Genomic DNA, 27,966 nt, shown 5'->3' with positions numbered 1-27,966 from the left:
CGCGCACACACGCTCTCGCTCGCCGTCCAGCAGTCATCCCCCGGTGCTGCCGACTGCGGATCCCCGGTAAGTGTAAGACCTCGCCGCGGCTCGTGAACCACGGTGCCCGCGGCAGAGACGCGCCCGGCTCGGAGCGCCGCCGTGCCGCGTAGACTCACTCGTTCCCGGCGCAGGTGCTCGTGCTTGTTGAGCCGTCAGCGCGTCGCTCGACAGGCGTCCATCGATCGGTGTGTTGACATCACAACCGCAAAGTGATGTGATCTGATAGGATCCATAACTCTGGTGAAACGTGGTGTCCAGTGTGTGAGCCGGCCGGATCCAGTCGGAACCAGATCTGTCAGCAGAGCAGATATGCAGAATCCTTCTAAGCAAATGAACCCATCTGAATGCTAATCAGTGGCATTGCTCCTCACACTCACCACTCAGCATATGTCACCTTCTGCTTAAGAGCATTGCTACTTACCTCTACACTCAGCAGTAATAACCACCGTAAATACATATTCATACATTATCAGAAGTGTGTTTTGTATACTTCATCCGTAAAAGCTGGTTTAAGAGTAGATGTTGTTCTTTTTGTTCCAGGGCCTCGGTTCTGGATTCCTCGTTGGACAACAGACATCAGCAGGTAAGGAGTTGAAGGCTTTCTTCTCACTCCAGCGACACGATGATGTAACAGGTCCAGCAGCTCCAGACTTCATAAAGCCTCCACATTATTTTACTACACGTGTGCCTGCCTACCTTAAGGGTGCAGTCTCTCACACTACGTTTCCCACAGGCACGATACAGCGATTCTGTGGTACATTAAACGACAATCATCTATTATACATCATGATATCTGTGTAGCTGAAGAATAATACATACCTCATAGAAGGGGAAAAAGCATGAATTATGTGTTTATTCACAGCGTTGTGGGGTCCTTTTCACAGAATGTCACAACTAAGATGAAACAATGAATAACAGAGTGCATAGTCTTAGTGCCACTTCATTTGCCTCATTTGAATGCAAAATAGACACAAACTGGCAAAAGACAGAATTACAGAAAGCCGAACAGTTCTGGGTTCGAATATTTAAAGGAAGTAACTACTAAACTACTCAAACGTGTGTCAATGGGTGAATGCTGACATGTATTGTACAAATGCGAGTCCATTTACTGGGCGACTGTGGCTCAGTGGTGAGCAGGGTCATCCTTCAATCAGAGGATCGGCGGTTCGATTCCCGGCTCCGCTAGCCCATGTGCCATCGATGTGTCCTTGAGCAAGACACTTATTAAAAACCCTAAATTGCTCCCCTAGTGTATGAATGGTTGATAATCCAGATGTGGCACCTTGCCTGGTAGCTCCTGTGTGAATGGTGTCATGTAGTGTTGAAGTGCTTTGAGTGGTCGGAGGACTAGAAAAGAAATGTACGGGTCCATTTACCGTTGACAACTCCTTCACACGGTCGTCAACGTGAAAATGAGCATGGCTGCCTCTTAAATCGGCTTTGTTTCCAAATGTTGCTTTGTGAGGCAATCCAGATGTTTGCATACACACAAATCCATTTGGTTTAGGTAACAAAATGTGAAGCCAGAGGTTCGTCAGCGTTGGATGTTGAAGATAGAAAGGGGCAAGTTGTTGCTATAGTTTAGAAGGAAATGGAGAAGGTGAGCATCAGCAGGGCCATGGCAGGAGGCAGGACCCAGGAGGCAGGACCCAGGAGGCAGGACCGGCTCTAGACACATGGACACCTGTGAAGAGAGAATAATCCTGTAAATGTCCCCATTGCGGGACAAATGAAGGAATATCTCATCTAAACCTGAAACAGCCCTAACTATTAGTGCTATCAAAGAGGAAAGTCTTTAGTCTATTCTTAAATGAGGTGACTGTCTGCCCCCCGGACTGAAAGTGGAAGCTGATTCCACAGAAGAGGAGCCCGATAACTGAAAGCTCTAGCCCCCAATCTACTTTTTAACACTCTGGGAACCACAAGTAACCCTGCATTCAGTGAGCGCAGCTCTCTAGTGGGTAATATGGTACTATAACCTCTCTAGTGGGGTAATATGGTACTATGAGCTCTCTAGTGGGTAATATGGTACTATAACCTCTCTAGTGGGGTAATATGGTACTATGAGCTCTCTAGTGGGTAATATGGTACTATAACCTCTCTAGTAGGGTAATATGGTACTATGAGCTCTCTAGTGGGGTAATATGGTACTATAAACTCTCTAGTGGGGTAATATGGTACTATGAGCTCTCTAGTGGGGTAATATGGTACTATGAGCTCTCTAGTGGAGTAATATGGTACTATGAGCTCTCTAGTGGGGTAATATGGTCCTATGAGCTCTTTAGTGGGGTAATATGGTACTATAAGCTCTCTAGTGGGTAATATGGTACTATGAGCTCTCTAGTGGGTAATATGGTACTATGAGCTCTCTAGTGGGGTAATATGGTACTATGAGCTCTCTAGTGGGGTAATATGGTACTATGAGCTCTCTAGTGGGTAATATGGTACTATAACCTCTCTAGTGGGGTAATATGGTACTATAACCTCTCTAGTGGGGTAATATGGTACTATGAGCTCTCTAGTGGGGTAATATGGTACTATGAGCTCTCTAGTGGGGTAATATGGTACTATGAGCTCTCTAGTGGGTAATATGGTACTATAACCTCTCTAGTGGGGTAATATGGTACTATGAGCTCTCTAGTGGGGTAATATGGTACTATGAGCTCTCTAGTGGGGTAATATGGTACTATGAGCTCTCTAGTGGGGTAATATGGTACTATGAGCTCTCTAGTGGGGTAATATGGTGCTATGAGCTCTCTAGTGGGGTAATATGGTACTATAAACTCTCTAGTGGGGTAATATGGTACTATGAGCTCTCTAGTGGGGTAATATGGTACTATGAGCTCTCTAGTGGGTAATATGGTACTATAACCTCTCTAGTGGGGTAATATGGTACTATGAGCTCTCTAGTGGGGTAATATGGTACTATAAGCTCTCTAGTGGGGTAATATGGTACTATGAGCTCTCTAGTGGGGTAATATGGTGCTATGAGCTCTCTAGTGGGGTAATATGGTACTATAAACTCTCTAGTGGGGTAATATGGTACTATGAGCTCTCTAGTGGGGTAATATGGTACTATGAGCTCTCTAGTGGGTAAATATGGTACTATAAGCTCTCTAGTGGGTAATATGGTACTATGAGCTCTCTAGTGGGTAATATGGTACTATGAGCTCTCTAGTGGGGTAATATGGTACTATGAGCTCTCTAGTGGGGTAATATGGTACTATGAGCTCTCTAGTGGGGTAATGTGGTACTATGAGCTCTCTAGTGGGTAATATGGTACTATAACCTCTCTAGTGGGGTAATATGGTACTATAACCTCTCTAGTGGGGTAATATGGTACTATGAGCTCTCTAGTGGGGTAATATGGTACTATGAGCTCTCTAGTGGGTAATATGGTACTATAACCTCTCTAGTGGGGTAATATGGTACTATGAGCTCTCTAGTGGGGTAATATGGTACTATAAGCTCTCTAGTGGGGTAATATGGTACTATGAGCTCTCTAGTGGGGTAATATGGTGCTATGAGCTCTCTAGTGGGGTAATATGGTACTATAAACTCTCTAGTGGGGTAATATGGTGCTATGAGCTCTCTCGTGGGGTAATATGGTACTATAAACTCTCTAGTGGGGTAATATGGTACTATGAGCTCTCTAGTGGGGTAATATGGTACTATGAGCTCTCTAGTGGGTAATATGGTACTATCATCTCTCTAGTGGGGTAATATGGTACTATGAGCTCTCTAGTGGGGTAATATGGTACTATGAGCTCTCTAGTGGGGTAATATGGTACTATGAGCTCTCTAGTGGGGTAATATGGTACTATGAGCTCTCTAGTGGGTAATATGGTACTATGAGCTCTCTAGTGGGGTAATATGGTACTATCATCTCTCTAGTGGGGTAATATGGTATATAAATATAAATGCACAGGGCTGAAAACAAGTCCGCGACCCACTGAATGGTTTGGTGATCATATGTCTTTCAAGCCATCATGGGGATGCATCAGTTCATGCAGGAACTTGAATGACCAAGTGAATTTCTCTTTGAAAGAAAGAAATACCTGTTAGGTCTCTCACTGTTATTGCAGGTATTGCCAGCTACCAGAGGCTTTACCTCAACCATCTTTAGCTCCACCCGAGGTCCCCAAACATGCTCCAACCTGGCAGTGTGAAAGAAGCTCCCAACTGATCATATGGGAATGCTGGTGTATGTAAAGCATTTTTAAAACAAATTGGTTCGGCACTCTCAATATTTGAGTAAATATCAATTTGTCAGAAAGACAACTCAACGCATCATGGTCGACCCCAACTTGAGAAACTCTAAAGTTTGTTCTCAGTTCATTCAGTTTGTTCTCAGTACTCCTCCCATGTTTCTAAACTGTAACCCTGGTCCTGGTCAAGTCCTTTGTTCGCTGTTCTAGATCCATGTATTTATCTCTATCAGTGTGTACCAGGAGAAAAGTGATGTTATGTCAATCAAATGGCTATGGAGTTTGATAGGCCACACGCTGCCGTGGTTACACAACGCTCTTGTCAATGCAATTTCAGGTCACTGAAGGGCGGGACGGCAGAGTTTACCGTCCCAGGCTGGTATCACGCAGAAAGACAGCAGGCAGGACAGTTTCTGTCATGTATTTGACTTGTATAGTCGGTCACACTTGTTTTAGTTGTTTCCTTTTTTAATCTTCTCTTTTTTTTGTCACTCATTAATATTAGGTAATTGTTGAAAGGCAACAGGGAAGCTAAATGAATTGTCTGGCTGTTGATAATAAATCTAGTAGTACTCAAAGTCAAAGGGTGAGAGAAAAGCTGGTCAATCACTGGCAGCTCTCTCTCTCTCTGTGTGTGTGTGCGTGTGTGTGTGTGTGTGTGTGTGTATGTGTGTGTGTGTGCTTTAACTTGGTCTAATGACCAACATGTGTTCTACTATTCTTGTTTTGAGATGTAAAGCCTTGATATCTGAAAATCATTCCATTCCAACACGCATATATGTGGGGATGTGTTTCGGTGGTTACTGTGACGGGGTCTTAAATATATCTATAGTTGTCTGACGTTTTGCCACCGCTTGTTTCTCTGCAGTATGAGGATGGAATCTACAGCAAGAGATGAAATGATCAGCAAAATTGGCCAACGGTGCTAGTTGCAGCCAATCAATCCACAGATTGTAAAGCCCTCTGAGGCTAATTAGTCATTTGTGATTTTGGGTGATACTAAAATTGAATTAAATCAGTCCGGTCAGGTCAGGCTGTCCGGACAGCCGGGCCGGCGACAGCTGTGGACAAAGGCGCTGTGTGTTCAGGTCGTCCATCTGTCCGGTGCTGGTTGAGAAACTGAAAAGGCTGTGCAATCCTTTAGTGGTGTTGTTGACCAACTGCAGAGGGAAACATCTGACTCTTTTAGCTGCGAAATGGAGGGGATGTTGCTTCTGACCTCAGACATGTGTGTGTTACGGTCCACGGTCTGTCCTATGCTTTGGTTAGAGTGGTGAATGGTTTCTTAGAAGACTGCTTCCCTTAACAAGAGTCATCCATTAACAGCTAGAACCTTTTCAGCTGCTGGAAGGCTTCAACTGTAGGCTGAACAACTTTGGAGCGGAGCAGCTTGGCCTTTATAGAGACCACCGATGTCTGGGGTTGATGGCAGCCATCTTTAACCAGTCTCTCGCTCAGAGTGTTAATTAGTCTGCTCTCAGAGTGTTAACTAGTCTGCTCTCAGAGTGTTAACTAGTCTCTCTCAGTGTTAACTACTCTGCTCTCAGAGTGTTAACTAGTCTCTCTCAGTGTGTTAACTAGTCTGCTCTCAGAGTGTTAATGAGTCTGCTCTCAGAGTGTTAACTAGTCTCTCTCAGAGTGTTAACTAGTCTGCTCTCAGTGTTAACTACTCTGCTCTCAGAGTGTTAACTAGTCTCTCTCAGTGTTAACTACTCTGCTCTCAGAGTGTTAACTAGTCTCTCTCAGTGTGTTAACTAGTCTGCTCTCAGAGTGTTAATGAGTCTGCTCTCAGAGTGTTAACTAGTCTCTCTCAGTGTGTTAACTAGTCTGCTCTCAGAGTGTTAACTAGTCTCTCTCAGTGTGTTAACTAGTCTGCTCTCAGAGTGTTAACCAGTCTGCTCTCAGAGTGTTAACTAGTCTCTCTCAGTGTTAACTAGTCTGCTCTCAGTGTTAACTAGTCTCTCGCTCAGAGTGTTAACTAGTCTCTCCCAGTGTTAACTAGTCTCTCTCAGAGTGTTAACTAGTCTCTCTCAGTGTTAACTAGTCTGCTCTCAGAATGTTAACTAGTCTCTCTTAGTGTTAACTAGTCTCTCTCAGAGCATTAACTAGTCTGCTCTCAGTGTTAACTAGTCTGCTCTCAGAGTGTTAACTAGTCTCTCTCAGAGTGTTAACTAGTCTCTCTCAGTGTTAACTAGTCTGCTCTCAGAGTGTTAACTAGTCTGCTCTCAGAGTGTTAACTAGTCTCTCTCAGTGTGTTAACTAGTCTGCTCTCAGAGTGTTAACTAGTCTCTCTCAGTGTTAACTAGTCTGCTCTCAGAGTGTTAACGAGTCTGCTCTCAGTGTTAACTAGTCTGCTCTCAGAGTGTTAACTAGTCTCTCTCAGTGTTAACTAGTCTCTCGCTCAGAGTGTTAACTAGTCTCTCTCAGTGTTAACTAGTCTGATTTCAGTGTTAACTAGTCTCTCTCAGTGTTAACTAGTCTGCTCTCAGTGTTAACTAGTCTCTCTCAGAGTGTTAACTAGTCTGCTCTCAGTGTTAACTAGTCTCTCTCAGAGCGTTAACTAGTCTCTCTCAGTGTTAACTAGTATCTCTCAGAGTGTTAACTAGTCTGCTCTTCAGTGTTAACTAGTATCTCTCAGAGTGTTAACTAGTCTGCTCTCAGTGTTAACGAGTCTGCTCTCAGTGTTAACTAGTCTGCTCTCAGAGTGTTAACTAGTCTCTCTCAGAGTGTTAACTAGTCTCTCCCAGTGTTAACTAGTCTCTCTCAGAGTGTTAACTAGTCTCTCTCAGTGTTAACTAGTCTGCTCTCAGAGTGTTAACTAGTCTGCTCTCAGAGTGTTAACTAGTCTCTCTCAGTGTGTTAACTAGTCTCTCTCAGTGTTAACTAGTCTGCTCTCAGAGTGTTAACGAGTCTGCTCTCAGTGTTAACTAGTCTGCTCTCAGAGTGTTAACTAGTCTCTCTCAGTGTTAACTACTCTGCTCTCAGAGTGTTAACTAGTCTCTCTCAGTGTGTTAACTAGTCTGCTCTCAGAGTGTTAATGAGTCTGCTCTCAGAGTGTTAACTAGTCTCTCTCAGAGTGTTAACTAGTCTGCTCTCAGTGTTAACTACTCTGCTCTCAGAGTGTTAACTAGTCTCTCTCAGTGTTAACTACTCTGCTCTCAGAGTGTTAACTAGTCTCTCTCAGTGTGTTAACTAGTCTGCTCTCAGAGTGTTAATGAGTCTGCTCTCAGAGTGTTAACTAGTCTCTCTCAGTGTGTTAACTAGTCTGCTCTCAGAGTGTTAACTAGTCTCTCTCAGTGTGTTAACTAGTCTGCTCTCAGAGTGTTAACCAGTCTGCTCTCAGAGTGTTAACTAGTCTCTCTCAGTGTTAACTAGTCTGCTCTCAGTGTTAACTAGTCTCTCGCTCAGAGTGTTAACTAGTCTCTCCCAGTGTTAACTAGTCTCTCTCAGAGTGTTAACTAGTCTCTCTCAGTGTTAACTAGTCTGCTCTCAGAATGTTAACTAGTCTCTCTTAGTGTTAACTAGTCTCTCTCAGAGCATTAACTAGTCTGCTCTCAGTGTTAACTAGTCTGCTCTCAGAGTGTTAACTAGTCTCTCTCAGAGTGTTAACTAGTCTCTCTCAGTGTTAACTAGTCTGCTCTCAGAGTGTTAACTAGTCTGCTCTCAGAGTGTTAACTAGTCTCTCTCAGTGTGTTAACTAGTCTGCTCTCAGAGTGTTAACTAGTCTCTCTCAGTGTTAACTAGTCTGCTCTCAGAGTGTTAACGAGTCTGCTCTCAGTGTTAACTAGTCTGCTCTCAGAGTGTTAACTAGTCTCTCTCAGTGTTAACTAGTCTCTCTCAGAGCGTTAACTAGTCTCTCTCAGTGTTAACTAGTATCTCTCAGAGTGTTAACTAGTCTGCTCTTCAGTGTTAACTAGTATCTCTCAGAGTGTTAACTAGTCTGCTCTCAGTGTTAACGAGTCTGCTCTCAGTGTTAACTAGTCTGCTCTCAGAGTGTTAACTAGTCTGCTCTCAGAGTGTTAACTAGTCTCTCTCAGAGTGTTAACTAGTCTCTCCCAGTGTTAACTAGTCTCTCTCAGAGTGTTAACTAGTCTCTCTCAGTGTTAACTAGTCTGCTCTCAGAGTGTTAACGAGTCTCTCTCAGTGTTAACTAGTCTGCTCTCAGAGTGTTAACTAGTCTGCTCTCAGAGTGTTAACTAGTCTGCTCTCAGAGTGTTAACTAGTCTCTCTCAGTGTGTTAACTAGTCTGCTCTCAGAGTGTTAACTAGTCTCTCTCAGTGTGTTAACTAGTCTGCTCTCAGAGTGTTAACTAGTCTCTCTCAGTGTTAACTAGTCTGCTCTCAGAGTGTTAACGAGTCTGCTCTCAGTGTTAACTAGTCTGCTCTCAGAGTGTTAACTAGTCTCTCTCAGTGTTAACTAGTCTCTCTCAGAGCGTTAACTAGTCTCTCTCAGTGTTAACTAGTATCTCTCAGAGTGTTAACTAGTCTGCTCTTCAGTGTTAACTAGTATCTCTCAGAGTGTTAACTAGTCTGCTCTCAGTGTTAACGAGTCTGCTCTCAGTGTTAACTAGTCTGCTCTCAGAGTGTTAACTAGTCTGCTCTCAGAGTGTTAACTAGTCTCTCTCAGAGTGTTAACTAGTCTCTCCCAGTGTTAACTAGTCTCTCTCAGAGTGTTAACTAGTCTCTCTCAGTGTTAACTAGTCTGCTCTCAGTGTTAACTAGTCTGCTCTCAGAGTGTTAACTAGTCTCTCTCAGAGTGTTAACTAGTCTCTCTCAGTGTTAACTAGTCTGCTCTCAGAGTGTTAACGAGTCTGCTCTCAGTGTTAACTAGTCTGCTCTCAGAGTGTTAACTAGTCTCTCTCAGAGTGTTAACTAGTCTCTCCCAGTGTTAACTAGTCTCTCTCAGAGTGTTAACTAGTCTCTCTCAGTGTTAACTAGTCTGCTCTCAGCGTTAACTAGTCTCTCTCAGTGTTAACTAGTCTCTCTCAGAGTGTTAACTAGTCTCTCAGTGTTAACTAGTCTCTCTCAGTGTTAACTAGTCTCTCTCAGTGTTAACTAGTCTGCTCTCAGTGTTAACTAGTATCTCTCAGAGTGTTAACTAGTCTGCTCTTCAGTGTTAACTAGTATCTCTCAGAGTGTTAACTAGTCTGCTCTCAGTGTTAACGAGTCTGCTCTCAGTGTTAACTAGTCTGCTCTCAGAGTGTTAACTAGTCTCTCTCAGTGTTAACTAGTCTCTCGCTCAGAGTGTTAACTAGTCTCTCTCAGTGTTAACTAGTCTGATTTCAGTGTTAACTAGTCTCTCTCAGTGTTAACTAGTCTGCTCTCAGTGTTAACTAGTCTCTCTCAGAGTGTTAACTAGTCTGCTCTTCAGTGTTAACTAGTATCTCTCAGAGTGTTAACTAGTCTGCTCTCAGTGTTAACTAGTCTGCTCTCAGTGTTAACGAGTCTGCTCTCAGAGTTAACTAGTCTCTCGCAGAGTTAACTAGTCTCTCAGAGTGTTAACTAGTCTGCTCTCAGAGTGTTAACTAGTCTCTCTCAGAGTGTTAACTAGTCTCTCTCAGTGTTAACTAGTCTGCTCTCAGAGTGTTAACGAGTCTGCTCTCAGTGTTAACTAGTCTGCTCTCTCAGAGTTAACTAGTCTCTCTCAGAGCGTTGACTAGTCTCTCTCAGTGTTAACTAGTCTCTCTCAGAGTTAACTAGTCTCTCGCAGAGTTAAGTAGTCTCTCAGAGCGTTAACTAGTCTCTCTTAGAGTGTTAACTAGTCTCTCTCAGTGTTGACTAGTCTCTCTCAGAGTGTTAACTAGTCTCTCTCAGAGTGTTAACTAGTCTGCTCTCAGTGTTAACTAGTCTCTCTCAGAGTGTTAACTAGTCTCTCTCAGTGTTAACTAGTCTCTCGCTCAGAGTGTTAACAAGTCTCTCTCAGTGTTAACTAGTCTGCTTTCAGTGTTAACTAGTCTGCTCTCAGAGTGTTAACTAGTCTGCTCTCAGAGTGTTAACTAGTCTCTCTCAGTGTTAACTAGTCTCTCTCAGAGCGTTAACTAGTCTCTCTCAGAGTTAACTAGTCTCTCGCAGAGTTAAGTAGTCTCTCAGAGCGTTAACTAGTCTCTCTCAGAGTGTTAACTAGTCTCTCTCAGTGTTGACTAGTCTCTCTCAGAGTGTTAACTAGTCTCTCTCAGAGTGTTAACTAGTCTGCTCTCAGTGTTAACTAGTCTCTCTCAGAGTGTTAACTAGTCTCTCAGTGTTAACTAGTCTCTCTCAGAGTGTTAACTAGTCTCTCAGTGTTAACTATTCTCTCTCAGAGTTAACTAGTCTGCTCTCAGTGTTAACTAGTCTCTCTCAGAGTGTTAACTAGTATCTCAGTGTTAACTAGTCTCTCTCAGTGTTAACTAGTCTTTCTCAGAGTGTTAACTAGTCTCTCAGTGTTAACTAGTCTCTCTCAGAGTTAACTAGTCTGCTCTCAGTGTTAACTAGTCTCTCTCAGAGTGTTAACTAGTCTCTCTCAGAGCGTTTACTAGTCTCTCAGAGTGTTAACTAGTCTCTCTCAGAGTGTTAACTAGTCTCTCTCAGTGTTAACTAGTCTCTCGCTCAGAGTGTTAACAAGTCTCTCTCAGTGTTAACTAGTCTGCTTTCAGTGTTAACTAGTCTCTCTCAGTGTTAACTAGTCTGCTCTCAGTGTTAACTAGTCTCTCTCAGTGTGTTAACTAGTCTGCTCTCAGAGTGTTAACTAGTCTCTCTCAGTGTTAACTAGTCTGCTCTCAGAGTGTTAACGAGTCTGCTCTCAGTGTTAACTAGTCTGCTCTCTCAGAGTTAACTAGTCTCTCTCAGAGCGTTAACTAGTCTCTCTCAGTGTTAACTAGTCTCTCTCAGAGTGTTAACTAGTCTCTCAGTGTTAACTAGTCTCTCTCAGTGTTAACTAGTCTTTCTCAGAGTGTTAACTAGTCTCTCAGTGTTAACTAGTCTCTCTCAGAGTTAACTAGTCTGCTCTCAGTGTTAACTAGTCTCTCTCAGAGTGTTAACTAGTCTCTCAGTGTTAACTAGTCTCTCTCAGAGCGTTTACTAGTCTCTCTCAGAGTGTTAACTAGTCTCTCTCAGTGTTAACTAGTCTCTCTCAGAGTGTTAACTAGTCTCTCAGTGTTAACTAGTCTCTCTCAGAGCGTTATCTACTCCCCTCTCCCCCATTATTCACCGCTGTCATTCTGATCAGAAGTCATTCCCCCAAAGCATCAAGGTTTCCAGAAACATGTTTGTTTGAGATGACACAACGGTCGCGCAAACTCTATCGTTGTTTTGAGCTCTGATATGGAACGCTCAGCTAAATGTAAGCAGGCGCACAGGACATTATGGCTCAATAAAGTACACCGTGTGACTCACTCTCAACAAATCAGAATGCTTAATTTCATCTACCCATCTATTATAATTGTTATTACATCTCAGTGGTACTTTAATAATCAGTGAGTAAAATCCCGTTCTTCAGTACAAAGTCCTTCTCATGACAAGGTATCTATGGTTACGACCACCGTCTTCCAGCAGGCAGTGTTGCTGCTGTCTTCCCTCTGTGCTCCGATTCCAGCTCATCCCAGTTCAAACTCGCTGCGTCCCTTCAGGCTTATGAGGATGCAGTCTTGTGTAACTCTCACTCTCCAAACCAGTTCCATCCAGTTCCCGAGGTGTTGCCAAGAAACCCCTCCGTGCTCGTGTGCAGGCATGTGTTTGTTTGTGTGCGTGTGCATGTGCATGTGCGTGTGCTTGTGTGTGTGTGTGTGTGTGTGTGCTTGTGTGCTTGTGTGTGTGTGTGTGTGTGTGTGTGTGTGTGTGTGTGTGTGTGTGTGTGTGTGTGTGTGTGTGCAGGGTCAGGGTTTCCTTTGCTGTGTGAAAGCATATATCTGGAATGATCCGGTTTCTACTGCCAGTATTGCATAAGAGCTTGAGGAGGGGGGGGGAGTGCACTCTGCATTTTTTTCTTACATTTTCAAGAGATAAAGGATAATTATTAATGAATTGATGTTAGTAATATGGCTGTTACACCAGCTGCAGCCTATTAGAAAGCCTGAAATGGATCACATATGATTTGTTTTAAGAAAACATTCTTCTACTTGAAAGCCAAAAGCTTTTTGTTGTTTATTTGTATTGTTTCATCTGTTGTACTGTTTTATCTGTGTTTTAAATTTTACCTTAGTTTATCTTGCTTTTGTTTAGATTTTTGTTTATTTGCTTTGTCTGTCAAAGAGCTTTGTAAACTCTGCTTTGAAAGGTCCTATATAAATACAGTTCTTCTGATTATTATTATTATTAATAGGTGTGGGAATAAGAGTAAATCTGTCCTGATACCATAACTAAGGTGAAACAATGACCAACAAGGTGCATAGTCTCAGCTAAGTGACTCTTTAACACACACACACACACACACACACACCCTCTCTCCCTCTTACTAGGTGGCCTGGTGAGGATATACCCTGAGAGCTGCCTCTACCTCACACTTCATCCTGTCTCTGGACAGCGTTGTCATGGCGTCCTCCTTGATCAGCCGTCAGTTTGCTCTCTCCCTGCAGAAAAATGTGTGGCTCAGTGCTCCAGGTAAATCCAACCCAATTTAAATGAAATCCTTTGGAATGCATTCTGTAAGTACCGTTTCCCCAGGTCCAGACGTGAAACCTTGCTCTAATGTCGTCTTGTATCTTTACCTAGAGGTGTTTCCAGAGCTGTGTGCATAGCTGTCCTTTAATAAACGCTTTGCTTCCATTGTAGTTCATTTTCTTGTCTTTTTTGCTGCTTCAGCCGTTTTAAAACTGTTTAATATCCTTTAAAAAATGATTTACTCTAAAACGAGCTGTGTCCTTTTGGATGTCCCTGAATTGGTCTAAAGACTAAATGTAAAGAGTGTCTGAGAAAACAGATCATCAGTAAGTTATACCAATGTGTTGTGTACATGCTGTATGCCTCGTGTAGTCTAGCCCTGCTTCCTCTTCCAACTTTATGTTTAAGTGAACTTGAGTATGTTTGTCCTTTTTTGATAATTTCTACTTGTATATTATATATATATATATATATATATATATATATATATATATATATATATATATATATATATATATATATATATATATATATATTGTGTATATGATCAGCATATTGTAATAAGTGGACATGTTTTACTGATCTGAATCAGAAGGTTGTTATCAATGTTCTGGCTCCTCAGAGGTCGCTGACTGACTGATGTCTCAAAGGGCATCTCTCCTGTCAATCATCAATAGGGTTAGTATAAAGGGGAAGGATATGGCCAGAAGTTTAGTTTACCAGAATGTGTAGCGGTTACAGTGCGTCTCGATGGTTTGTACCGGCTGAGCCAACAGCCTCCCAAGCCGTTCCTAGTGGGTGAAAACACAGAGCGTTCCCTCGTTTCTGCCACTTTGGACATAATCCAACAAACAATGTATTAAAATAACGTACGGGACCCTACAGCCCCGGTTAGTGTCACAGTGAACACAAATGGCTAACACAAACTATGGGCCATGAACTGGCAAAAGGCTGAACTGCCAGAAAGAGGTTAAAATATATCAAAGAGCCGTCACTGTGATAACAGACACCGAGCACTAATACACGCGAGGGAAGTGTTGGAGTGAACGTCCCTTGAGAGCACTGCGAGTGATTCTCTCTGACAAACGCTAGTAATGTGATGTTTATGGGACCTAGAGGTTCTGGGCCTGGAACAGCCATCCCCTTAATGCTAAAGGCGCTAACGTAGCTAACGTAGCTAACGAGTTTCATTTCATCTGTTCCAACACGGCCGTTTAGAGCTCCTGCATGTTTGAATAAAAATATAGATATTTGGCTGCAGTATGTTGATTACATATTTCATTTCCATAATGATATTTTGTTCCAACCCTATAAACCCATATATGATGTTAACATGTGCAAGCACATAACCAAAACCCTGATCAAGCTGGGGGAGTAGCATCATGTCTCAGTGTGTGGAGATAGATATTGTTTCTCTGTTTTCTCCACCAGGTTGTCGATATGTCAGTAAGGCAGCACCAAAGTCCCAGGTGGAGTTTGACTATGATGGACCCTCCATGAAGACTTCAGTTCCTGGACCACGATCACAAGTAACACACACACACACACACACTCCTGCACACACAAACACACGCACATCAGCACTCTGTCCTTTCTTCAGGTATAACTGAGTTATTCTTTCTGTAGGTGCTGACGAAGCAGCTGGGAGATATTCAGGTGAGGTGAGGTGAGGTGAGGTGAAAGACAACAGGGAAGCTGAATTAATTGTCTGGCTGTTGATAATTAATCTAGTAGTACTTGTCAAAGTTAGTGTGAGAGAAAAGCTGGTCAATCACTGGCAGCTCTCAGCACTCTCAGTGTGTGTGTGTGTGTGTGTGTGTGTGTGTGTGTGTGTGTGTGTGTGTGTGTGTGTGTGTGTGTGTGTGTGTGTGTGTGTGTGTGAGAGTGTGTGAGAGTGTGTGTGTGTGTGTGTGTGTGTGTGTGTGTGTGTGTGTGTGTGTGTGTGTGTGTGAGTGGGTGAGATCTGCTCCTAGAGGCACAATGTCTTGTTTTTACATTGACTTCATAGACGTTTCTATGTGTCACTCTTTGAGCAACGCTCAGCAGCTCATGACCCTGAAACACAGTTTGTAACATTCACCAAAATGTTGGTCTTTTTATTCCCACAGTGTGATTATTTGTGTGTCGCACGGCAGGTGTATGTGTTTGAGCGTCTGCTGCCAAGTTAATAGAGGAGGACTGAATTATTCTGAATAATGTGCTTAATACAGAATATGTCTATTTTCAGAATGTTGCTGCAATCAACTTCTTCTGTAACTATGACGAGAGCAGAGGGAACTACCTGGTGGATGTGGATGGCAACCGCATGCTAGATATCTACACTCAGATCTCCTCCATCCCAATCGGTTAGTAGCAAATGACAATCCTTTTTACACCACATATGCCATTTTACTTCACGGTATCAATACATATTGTGAACGATAAAAGAACTGTAGCTGGAGAGCTGCCAGTTTACCACCTGGGCACTAGTGTTTGTAGTTTGTTCTTGACAGCAATCTGAAGAAGTTACTCTTGTGTATTTGAGTTACTTAAAGGCAAGAAATGATGAAGGCAGGAAGCAGCCAAACTTCAGATGGTGTAGCAGTGCTTGACCGCATTCTGCTAACAAACATCAGTCAGAGATTAGGGAATTATTGGGTCCAGTTTTTCTTCTGTTTCCCCTGGACACAGCAGTGTTGTACATTCAGTTTACCCAACAAACTGGTTTCGGAAACCTGTGGATTTTGTAATAGTTGCACAGAGAAAGAAGGCCCCATTTTAAAATGCCCAGGGCTACTAAGGGTTAGTATCTGGCCTAATCCAGGCGTAGCTGCACCATTCTTCGCTGAACTCTGCGTGTTTTCTTCACCTCCTGTAGCAGCGCGGAGATCATTTACCACAGCCGATTCTACGGTGCAGCATTACACTGCATATAGAAGTGTCACTCAAGGTGACTGAGGTCAAAGAGCATCGAACAAAAAATTCAGATAGCAGCTTTTCATTTTAGCTGGCCGACGCTTCCACCGATGGGAAACACTGTTAGCATTGTTTGCAACCGTGGCTACGAGCCAGCTCTGGCGTGCCTACATTGAGAGGCATTGAAAGGCATTTATTATAAATCTTTTAAAATGTGGCCAAACTGAACAAACTGCATTCACACACATTACAAACCCCCAGACGTGGCCTGGCTGGTGTGATTGCAATGCATTCTGCATTCTAATATGCCCTTCACTTGCTCCAGATCAGAGGCAGATGTCATGCTAATACCAGCAAGAGATGTTGTCTTAATTCAGTTGTTCAAGTGTTGTTCTGTCTATGAAAAGAACTGCAGCCTGGTGATGGTTGCAGGTTCTATCTACTTTACTACTATTTGGGTTGTTGGCTTGGGGCTTCCCTTTTGTTTTTGGATCATTGACCAGCATATTTTACAGGAAGTCTACAATTTAAACACTGTCAAGTAGAAAAGGAAACTTCCTGTTCCTTTACTGCCAAAGGTAGATCCTAGATCAGTGGTTCTTTACCTGGGTTCGGTGAGTCACTCAGGGGTTCGGTGAGTCACTCAGGGGTTCGGCAGGGGTCAAGACACACAGTACAGCCCGGTTCACACTAGCAATGTCGGGCCGCAACACACCATTTCTCTTCTTATGTTTTTGTGTGAAATTCATGTTTTGTTGATTTTGTTCTTTGAACACAGGGATTTTGTGTGCAACTGATGCATGGTTCATTTTGTGCACTAACAAAAATATACCTATGTTTTGAAGAAATCATATTTTATTTTTCCAATTCCGAAGGGTTCGGTGAATGCACTGATGAAGCTTGCAGGGTTCAGTACCTCCAATAAGTTCAGAACCCCTGATCTAGATCATTCGTGATCAAAATATTCAAAGACAAATGTGATGGTTTGGAAAATGCTCTCCTGCTCTCTTTGAAATGGACCTTTGTCCAAAGACTAAGACTAGTACGACTCCAGTTGGGTTGCAGTAGTCCAGTCTGATTAACATTATTTGTGGTTTCAGCTCCAGGCCTCTGGGCCCCCTGACAGAAGGGTTTCTGTCGGAGCCAAGAACTCACACACTTAATTAATTCAGTAGTTGAAAGGGCCCAACCACAGGAGCTTGTAGCAATTGCTTATATTTTCAGAATACATAGGAATAAGTAGATGTATTTAAGACATACCAGGCCAGTATTTCTTTAAATGTTTTTGATTTCTCTTTGGTTGTTGTGATGCTCAACGTTTCTAACCTACTCCTCACTGTGACTAGGATACAATAATTGAAATGGAAGGGGCGATATTGAGAAAGAATGGATGTGTTGCGCCTGTTTGTCATTGTGATGAAGCCACTGGAGTTGTTGGACTCAGTGAATGAAGCTGGGCAAAAGGTTCAATTCAAAATATAGAGAGAAAACAAGGTAGAGACTGAGCATGTGCAGAAAGTGGAGCGCTCCATGCGCCACACTGCGCTCTGCTGGTTGGAAGTGGAACAGTTCATGTAAGGCAGCCACATTTGTTTAGGTAAGATTCAAGATTTATTGCCACAGACAGCAGGACAGACTTTAGCACTGATATTTTTGTCTTCATTGCGTTACCGCTGTAACTCAACATGTCATGGCTCAAACACTCAAATCTCAAATGTACTGTATTTCTTAGAATGTTCCTGGATTTGGTTGTCAGGCAGAAAGAACATTTAAGTACCACCTGAAAGATCTCCATTCTGATCAATGCTTACTAGAAAGAACTAATCTTTCAAATATTCTTGGCTTCCAACACTAAACTAATGAGTTTATGTTCCAATTAGTACAAATGTTTCATCGACTTATAATGCTACTATTACAGATCCCGAGGAGGTTTCATAACAATATCAATGACAATCCAATAGCCATCTGAAACGTCCATGACCCAAACACTGACAGTCCACCTTTCTGCCATATTTATAATGATCATATAGCATTAAACATCATGATAGACAGTGATTGGAGCCGTCAGTGGATCAACCCACCAACTCAGGTAACATACATCTTGGTAGTCCTCTGAAACATTTAAATAGTTTAATGATTTTAGAAGAACAAATTAAATGTTTGAGAATTAGAGAAGACTTAGAGAATTTATGTTCCTCTGACCTCGACAACATAAATTACATGACTACAGTTTCCTCTCTGCTTTAGCCAATCATCTTATGACATAAAATGTTTTTATTTAACAGACATTACATTTCATGCAAGCATATAGAGATCCTCACATTTAACTAAACAGAATGAGTGGTTCTTATTAAAGAGGGTTCTGAATTAATCTAATCAATTACTCTACTACCTTTTAGTATCTTCATACATGTCATCTACATACACTCCCTCTCTCTCTGTCCTCCCTCAGGCTACAACCACCCCGCTCTCCTCAAACTGATGTCCAATCCCAACAATCTGGTAGGTCCTCCACATTCAAGATCATTTGTATCATCAACTACGGTGAGAGTGTGAATTGGGGATGTTGTGTATTGAGTTGTTATCCTGTACACTGGTCCAGAGTTTACATTAAGACAACCACAGTTCCTAATTTTTTGAATTAAAATGCTCCTGGTTTTGTCTGTTCCTCTACTGTCCTAGTAAAGCTCAACTCCAGATGTAGTTAATGATGTCTGTGATCAATGAGTGGATCTTACACAGTTATCTACCCTCCTTTAAATAGCAGCCACGTCACAGTGTAGTCGTGTTGGCAAGAGCAGTCAAATGAATGGTTTGCTGAATGTCTCTGAATATAAAGTCTTGGTTGTGCTTGTTCAGTGTTTTTTTTTTTAAATTATTTTTTATTGTAAAAATAAAAAGACAATACATAGACATAACATCAAGAGGACGACAAAACAGTGAGATACAAGCCAGCAAAACATCATATATTCAGGGTATAGAAGTACGGTGTGTGTGTGTGTGTGTGTGTGTGTGTGTGTGTGTGTGTGTGTGTGTGTGTGTGTGTGTGTGTGTGTGTGCGTGTATGTTTGTGTGCGTGTTTATTATTTCATCTAAAAAAAGGCACAAAGTATAAATGATTTATATGTATGTGCGTATGCGTGTATGTGGGTTTAAATTGGGTTTCAGGCTAAAAAAGACATGAATATTAATAAAATGGGTCATGTTTGTAAAAACATAGTGAAGGATGACCAGAGGGAGTCGTGTTCTGTTGTATTGTAAATAATGGAGGAGGTTCGATTTTCCATTGAAATGTATTCAATCATTTGGTTTCTCCAGAGTGTGATATGTATGTTATTCCTTAATTTCCAGTTCATTGTTCAGTGTTTTCTGAAATGTGTCTGTCTTTCAGAGTACACTTGTGAACCGACCCGCCCTGGGAATCCTGCCGCCGGAGAGCTTTCCAGACAATCTCACTGAAAGTCTTCTCTCAGTTAGTACATCCACAGTCAAAGTTCAACATATTGAACAGTTGAGAGACGATAGTGTTGATATTGTAATAAAAGTTGATCTCATTTCATGCATATAAGTCTTCCCTCCTGTCAGGTGGCTCCCAGTGGAATGACTCGTGTTCAGACGATGGCCTGCGGCTCTTGCTCCAATGAGAATGCTTACAAAGCGATGTTTATGTGGTACAGGGTGAGTGCCTACTAGTACTAGTAGTTATTAGGGCTTCTGCCCGGGGGCAAGACATTGAACCCCGAGTGCTTAGGATGGGTTGAAAGGTCACAACCTTTTGAAATAACTCAGACTCTGTCCTTGAGTCTCAAGTTGCTAATTGGGCTTATAAAAATGAACGTTCGCACAGAACAGGAAGTCTTTTCTCTGGATACCAGCTGGCTTCACAGAAACCTGTAATATTGCGTATTGTAACTTCCCAGAGGCTAAATCACCATCAAGTAGTAAGATTGTCAACCATCTCAATCTTCCTCTATTTGGTGACTTAAGAAACATCAGCAGGTTGTCTGATAGCTCAGCTTCTCCTCTCGGTCTGAACATGGGCAGTGAACCTCTGAATGAGGAAGGAGTTGAGTTTCTAATGGATTCTAGCTGTTGTAGTGCTGCAGCGCAGGGCACTGTGTGTGTGAACGAGTTAACAACGCCTTTTCCACTAACCTCACAAGGAACCAGATCAACACGGCATGGCAACCGTATGCAACAAAGATGGCAACAGCTGGAGCCTCAAAACGAGTAGATGAAATTAAAATATAGACTACATGACAAATGTTTACTGACGTAAACTAGATTAACATTTGCCGAACACTAATATACATTTTGCCAAAAGACTACGACGAAATCAGAATCGGGTGCCAAAATGAACACTGAAGGTCGGGCTCTAAAAATGCTGGATCAATCCAATCTATTAAAAATGTGTAATCTTCAAACACCGTCAGACAGAGCGACAGCCCATAGTTCTCCCTATGACGAGGAGTTTTCTGCGAGCGCCTTTAAACACTGACTGAGCTGATGAATTCTTTAAAAAGTGCCGTTTAAATGTAAATACAACCCCTGATATGCTGCAAGAAACAAACACATTTTATTTTCTAATTGATTATTTTCATATTGTACACCATTGTATTTCTTAAATATGTTTATTGTTCTGTTCTCAAGATGAAATCAGAACTTAAATATAATCTCCACAACCAAATGTAAATGTGTGTTTGTCTGCTGTAGAACAAGGAGCGGGGCCACACCGCTCCATCGGAGGAAGACCTCAGCAGCTGCATGGTCAACCAGGTGGGGAAAGACCTTTCACTACACATCAGAATACTTTGAGATACAGTATATTTTACTAAATATGCGCATCCTCCCGTTTGTCTTTGTTTTTCCATCTCAGATGCCAGGTTGTCCAGAACTCAGTATTTTATCCTTCATGGGAGGTTTTCATGGAAGAACCATGGGTATGTTATCGCTCGCTTCTATTTAAAAAATATATAAATATTGTAGATTTTAGAATTTCATTTTGACTATAGATTTTGAATATTCATCTTGAGTGTGGCTCGGTATCTGAGGGAGCTTTGAAACAATCAAAACGTTAAGCTTTCTGCAAGTAACAAGTACACATTTAGAAAAGAGTGTATCCATTTGACATCAAACATAAAAACAGATGATTCCCTTTAAAAGTCTGTGTGTGGCTGTATCACAGCATCGAGGCCCGTTTAACAGGTTAAGTGCAAATCTCCTGAATACCAAAGTCCTACCGAGTTCTGATCTGGTGAATCCGAGCATAACCACGGTCAGATTCAGGTCATACTCCCCATTCTGCTGCTCTGAAGTGTTTTCATTGTATTGGTCGTAAACTACTGTCAATACACCTGAAGACACCGGAATACTGCATGGTGATCAACCATTGAACTTTACGGCTGAGTTATTGTTGCAACATCATAGATTTATGACTAACATAATGTTTTTGCCTCGTTAAGGTTGCTTGGCAACAACACACTCTAAAGCAATCCACAAGCTGGATGTGCCATCGTTTGATTGGCCGATTGCTCCGTTTCCCAAACTGCAGTACCCGCTGGAGGAATTTACCAGAGAGAATGCCCAGGAGGAGGCTCGCTGCCTGGAGGAGGTAGGCTGTGTGTGCAGGGAGGAGAAGGAGTGCGCTGTGCCTAATTATGTTTAATTGTGTGAACTCCATCTCATCATTAGTTAAGTGCTGACAGAAACATGTGTTTGATCAAAGAATTAACTTGAAAAACCTAACTTCCACGGTTGCCCATCATGATAAAGCTTTGATTGACAGTAAACATACATTTAGTATTTTATAATCTGTTAATGATTAATAAAATAATATATCTTTAAAGCTATAAATTGCAACAAATATAATGCTATCTCAAGTTCACAATCCAAAATGATGTATTCCAAGTGTTTGGTTAGTCTGGAAGTATTGAGAGTGACACTCAAAACTCAAATATATTAATACATGGCATATGTGATGCGTATCCCATATGCCATGTATTCATATATTTGAGTTTTGAGTGTCTAAATATAAGTTATATTCATATTATATTATAGAGGGATGAAAATTGCACCTCTGAGAAAGAGTGTGTGTGTGTGTGTGTGTGTGTGTGTGTGTGTGTGTGTGTGTGTGTGTCTCCAGGTGGAGGACCTGATTGTGAAATGGAGGCAGAAGGGGAAGCCTGTAGCTGGGATTGTAATTGAACCAATCCAGGCTGAAGGTGGAGATAACCACGCCTCCCCAGACTTCTTCAGAAGCCTCCGCAATGTTGCACGCAAGGTACTAGTGATCACTTAAGGCAACAGATCCTTTATAAGGGCGTTAGTTTGTTGACTTAATTGCATAACTGGGTAGAAATACTGTAGTGCTGCACGATATGAAGAAATCAAAAACTGTATCAGGACAATTTTGAACAAAAACCTCAACATTGATATATTCATAAAATATAGTAATGTGGATATAATGACTAAATAGGTAAAGGCAAATAAAAAAACACCTGGAGCAGCCTGGTAAGGTCAGAAAATGACATCAAACCCTGTTGCAGCCTTTAAAACCAAGAAAAGACTCATGTATTTTATCCTTCATGTCCAAAATCTATTTATTATTAATATATTTCCCAGCTGTAGTATACTAGTGGATAGAAAGTCGCCACTTTTCGGTCAATGTTTTTGATACAAGCCTTTCGATCCTTGTGAAATGATATATTTGGACTGTAGTAAAGTCCACCATCGCGTATAAATACAGGACCTCATAGCTGACGTGATAATATAAGTGCAGTCTGGTCCTGGATCAGTATTCCTCGCGATGAAGACTTCCTTCTTGGGCTTCTTTTCCATTGAGTCTCCTGTCAATGAGTGAAAAGCTAATTTCCTTCCTTTTCTCCTACTTTCTTTCATGATCTCTCTTCCTTGTTCACTTTTCCGTAGCTCACTCTGTTAACCCTTTATCTCCCAAGCATGGCTGTGCTTTCCACGTGGATGAAGTCCAGACTGGTGGAGGGAACACGGGGAAGTTGTGGGCTCATGCGCACTGGGGCATGGATGACCCTGCTGACATTGTGTCCTTCAGCAAGAAGCTTCTCACTGGTGGCTACTTCCACAAAGACGAATTACAGGCTGATAAGGTTAGTCATTGTGTTAACGGTCATATTTAATATATCATATTTCAAGTGTTCTATGATGTGTTTCAGACTTGATCAAGACAAAATGTCAAAAGCCCTGTAAGAAGCCTTTTGAGGCTGGAATGTCCAAAATACCCCAAAGTATGGATCTCGCTATTCTTGGACATTTCTCCAGTATTGGGGCTAAAGTTGGTGCTGCTAGAGTCACTGGGCGTGCTGACAAAGAAATCATAATCATTCATCATCATTCATCATCTAGGGCAGTAGTTCTCAACCTTTTTTCAGTGATGTACACCCTGTGAAATATTTTTCAGCTAACCAGCGCAAAGCATTTTGGGTTTAAAAAAAGATGTAATACACAGCGCTGTGCCACCAGCGTACCACTCTGATTTAACATAGAATACATGCGATTCAGTTTCTGAAGTTACACTTATATTTGATTGAATATGTAATAAATAACTATTTGTAAAGGATTTTTGAATGGATGATCATTTTAAATATGTATTTAAAAAGATCTCATGTGCCCCCTGGAGTGCCTTCACTGATCTAGGGAGCTTGAATCAGTCATGAGTCAATTTAGTAGCAGCTATCCGGTCATTATTGTAGTTTCTTAGATCACATCCAAAAGTGTTTAATACTTCCATTGATGCTGACTGTTGATACCTCACTCGCCACTCTGAACCCGGCCCAATGCAATCCTGCAACACTGACAATGACACATATACGTATTTACAACCATAGGTTTTGACTGGGATTTCCATGTAGGCATACATACACAGTAATGTCTTCAACATTATTGGAGCTCTCATCAATGCCATTGGACTGTCACTTTTAGATATTAAAAGATGTTTGGGAGATCGCTTATTATTTACTCGTGTATCCGTCTCTTTTTAGCCGTACCGCATCTTCAACACGTGGATGGGTGACCCAACAAAGACCTTGCTCCTGGCTGAGGTTCTCAATGTGATCCGAAAAGAAAACCTTCTGGAGGAGGTGACCCGCTCTGGAAAAGCCCTGCTCAACGGCCTTTATGACCTACAGGTAGTGTGTGTGTGTGAATGTAACGGTGCACTTTGTTTTATTTTCGCCAAACTTGTGTGTACTCTATGTGCTGGATGCGTTTCTTTGGGAAAATGCGCTGCTTGCACTTTTCCAGCCTCAAGAACTGCTGACTGGAGGGCTGGGGGGCCAGAAGAGTGTAGCGGATCACGATGTTTGGTTTACATGGATTTTATTGTTGGAAGTATAGCCTCTGTTTGTGTGTCTCTGTCTCTGAGAACAGGGATGATCTCCTTGCAGCTTTCAGGAGAACCGCACAAACAATTTCACACTCAACTCTGCGCTTTCTTGGTCCTCAGCAACACACCGGCCATGACAATCTGTAGTTGCATCACACATGTTTATATAATAAAATTATTGAATTTAAATATATAAAACCATTCTAACTCGCTGTACCTTGAAATAACTTAAAGGGCCCAAGCTTTTAAAAAATATGTATACTGTATACTACTTACTGTGTATTACTTCAGAGGAAAACATTGTCATACTACATTCACCTGACAGAGAGAAATGTTACACAAAGAACAATTAAAATATGATATTATTAAGTATTATTCATCAAACTATCCCGCATCATATTAGAGTGTGTGTGTGTGTGTGTGTGTGTGTAGACTCAGTACCCCGGCCTGTTGAGTCGAGCTCGAGGACTGGGGACCTTCTGTGCCATTGATATCTGTGATGATGCAACACGCAGCAGCATCCTGAACAAGGCCAGAGACAAAGGTATGAAGTACTCCACCATTTCTTACTACTCCTGGTTACAACTCACCTTCCTTGGAGTACCGACTTCGCAAATTGAACATGGGAGTCCAAACTAGTATACTGCAATTTGTATTTGCAATTGGGACAATGTGATTATTGCTAACATCACCATTTCAGCTGGGCTACAACATCAATACATCAATCATTCCGGTTTGTTTTAGCAAGACATCTCTTCATGGTGCTGCTTGCTTTAAAAACATAAAATTCAACACAAACGTCCACTTGGACTAGAGGTGGACTGTAGTGCTCAAAGGTCAAGGTCACTATGACCGCACGCTCGTTGCCATTCTCATGAAGGCAATATCTCAGGAAAGCTAATTTCTTCAAATTGGAAACAAACGTCCATTTGGACTCAAGAATGAATTGATGATACTTTGTTGGTCAAAGGTCACTGTGACTTCCCAAAACACACTTTTGGCTCATAAACTCAAAATGTATATGGTAATTATGACAATTTCCTACACATTACTACTCGGATCAAATTGATGAAGGGATGACATTTGGACAGACATGAATGTAAACTTCCACATGACAGGTTGGTGGAAGCGTACGACCTCGAGGCGGTAATTCTCGTTGTTTTAGGGAGTTGAACAGTGATAGCTCTAATCTCTGGTAATAACTCCATCAAATAGACAGTTTACATCATTACAGAAATGTTTTGATTGATACCGTGTAAAATGAGCAGGAATAGGATTTAGTGTTTAACCTTATGAAGGCTGATGACAGATCAGAGCTGTGTGGACACCCTGTAACAGCATTTGTCATTGACAGGTGTCCTCCTGGGAGGGTGTGGTGATCGATCGATCCGTTTCCGTCCATCGCTGGTTTTCAAGGAGTACCATGTGGAGATCTTCCTCAACATCTTCAATGAGGTGTTGGCTCAGCACAAATAAAGGGTGACCCAGAAGGAACCTGACGGACACTGCATGAGTTACTCCAGAACAGAGGGGGGGAACTCCAGACAGTCCACGTCATGATGAGCACAATCCACACAATTACTCACACAGATATCTCATACATCTTCTGTTTAAGATCCAATTAGCCAATCTTCATTAGCCAGAAATGATGATGATGGTGACGATGATGATGATATTATCATGCTTGTGCTGCCATAAATCTGTACCCAGGAAAGCATTCAGATGCAGTAACTGGGTACTGCTGCAGTAACTGAGAAATTCACACAATCTTCATATTTATTTGAAATAAATCTGTGGAAATTGCTCCAAATTCCAGAATCATTCTCATGTCTTACATGTAGACTGACTTGTACATCATGTCAGCAAAGCTAGCAGCTATTGTTTCACACCTTTTACTGCCTGAGATTTACAGGTCTGCAGTCAGATTAAAACTGTGGGTCTGCTCCAGCATTAGATAAAGTAAATAAGATATGGGAGATGCCAACTCCTAATCAACCTCACGTATTGGCTCAGAGCAGAGTCTTATGTAAACTTATTTTAGAGGTCATATGCTGGCTTCATCCACCGCCTGACTCAGTCACTGAGGGGATTCCAGTCCTTCTGTATGTGTGTGTGTGAAGAAGACGGAGTCACCCTGGATGCAGGTGATGACGCTATGTAGGAGCGCACAATAAAGCTAAGACCTGCATGTCATTTAATGCCATCCATTAGAAACGTCCTTGTGATGTGTTGCTCTTAATAGGAATGACTTTTGAAATGTTGTAGGCCAGAAAAAAATGTGTATATTAAATGGATCATGAGGATGTCATAGATTGTTTAGTGCCTGCATGTCACTTAAATGTGCTAATATTTTTCCCTTTTCTTTATTTAGTGGCTCAAATGGGAGCAGCCATTGGTAACCTTAGTTGAACTGAAATTCTGAACACATTGACTTGACTCTTGAACAAAAGCTTCATTTGTTGCCAATTTTTTTTTTTCCGAAAACACATTCAGAACGAATTGTTTATTTTTTATGATAATCGTGCTAGATCGTCTGCCACTTGGTGACGGACCTAAACAGGACTGGCCTGCTAGCAAACTGTAGCTTGACTTAAACTTAAACTTTGAGGACAAGTCCATTGAGTAGCAATTAGATCATAGATAATACAAAGATGTAGAGCATAAAGGCTTAAACACCGTCACAGCAGAACTTTTTCTAAATAGTTGTGGAATTTTTATTTTGTAACTGCCCAAGCTGTTCTACTGATTCTGTAGAACAGCTAAGACCTTCATCATGTCTGAATGTTCAATGGAGCTGTTAGGCAAGTGTTTCAAGTGAGTAGCAGTTCAGGAAAAGTGTTATCATTCATTTCTTTCTGATTATTAACTTACTACAGTCATATATACAGTATATATATATATATATATATATATATATATATATATATATATATATATATATATATATATATATATATATGGATATTATGTCATTTTTTATATTCATTTTGGAGATATGATATCTAGTAAGCCTAATGTAAATTTGTTCCATGTAGTTTACATGGTTGATGAGCCTTGTATAAAAAAATATTTTAGAGGATTTATTGGAGTAAGAAGTGTAGGGATGGCTGCAGGGTGTCCATGTGAGCAATACAACGGTGGTGATGACAACAGTGCTGTCTCCTTGTTGTCAGGCAGTATTCCATGTATCCATGATGACCTGATTTAATCATTTTTGACATGAACTATTATCACCTGTGATCTGAGATAGATGATTATTGATGTAATTATTTCCGATTGCTCTATCTGTTGTCTACAAAACATTCTGTCTATTTAGTGTGAGAAATAAATTAAGTTTTGAGTAACCTAGTTGAGTTTCTATTTCTTGAGCATAAAAGCTAATTCAGCTTAGAACAAAACTCTTGAACAAAAAAAATATATATATCCAAAAACAGTGTTGATTTTAAATAGCCTGATGGTGATATGAATGTCAAAGTCTGCAAGCCTGAATTTTCTGAGGTGAAGAAAGATTTTGGTGGGATGGTCGTCAAAAATACAGCATTGCATTAATAACTAAATCACAGAAATATCAGGAATCACTTTTGCATCATTGGCAATGCTCTATTATTATAATTTTATTGAACGTAGAAATGTCATGTAAATATTTAGCCGGCCCCACACTTAATTAAATAGAATAAAGGGGGATGCCATTTACAAATGAAGGTACAATACAACAAAGTAGTGCAGTATCAATGATGGTTTTAGTATGAGTATTAGATAGATAGATGTATACTTTATTCCCCAAGGGAAATTAGTTTGTCACAGTAGCAGCAAGTTCATAGAAGACATTAAAAAACATTATATATATATATATATATATATATATATATATATATATATATATATATAT

General features: G+C 41.3%; 1 protein-coding gene across 1 annotated transcript; it reads left to right on the top strand.

Annotated features, from left to right (window-relative positions):
- Window positions 1-26,986, top strand: abat (4-aminobutyrate aminotransferase). Its single transcript, XM_079233235.1, has 17 exons — window positions 1-66; window positions 583-625; window positions 12,682-12,823; window positions 14,255-14,352; window positions 14,450-14,479; window positions 15,051-15,168; window positions 18,171-18,220; window positions 19,110-19,190; window positions 19,304-19,396; window positions 20,432-20,494; window positions 20,595-20,658; window positions 21,181-21,329; window positions 21,861-21,998; window positions 22,675-22,842; window positions 23,734-23,880; window positions 24,510-24,621; window positions 25,432-26,986. The coding sequence occupies exons 3-17, from the start codon at window positions 12,754-12,756 to the stop codon at window positions 25,551-25,553; spliced, it is 1,503 nt and encodes a 500-aa protein (XP_079089361.1). The 5' UTR covers window positions 1-66; window positions 583-625; window positions 12,682-12,753; the 3' UTR covers window positions 25,554-26,986.
- The last annotated feature ends 980 nt before the right edge of the window (window positions 26,987-27,966 follow it).

This window comes from Taurulus bubalis (assembly GCF_910589615.1).
Source record: "Taurulus bubalis genome assembly, chromosome: 17".
NCBI classification, from domain to species: domain Eukaryota; kingdom Metazoa; phylum Chordata; class Actinopteri; order Perciformes; family Cottidae; genus Taurulus; species Taurulus bubalis.
This window is presented reverse-complemented; position numbering and strand designations above follow the sequence as displayed.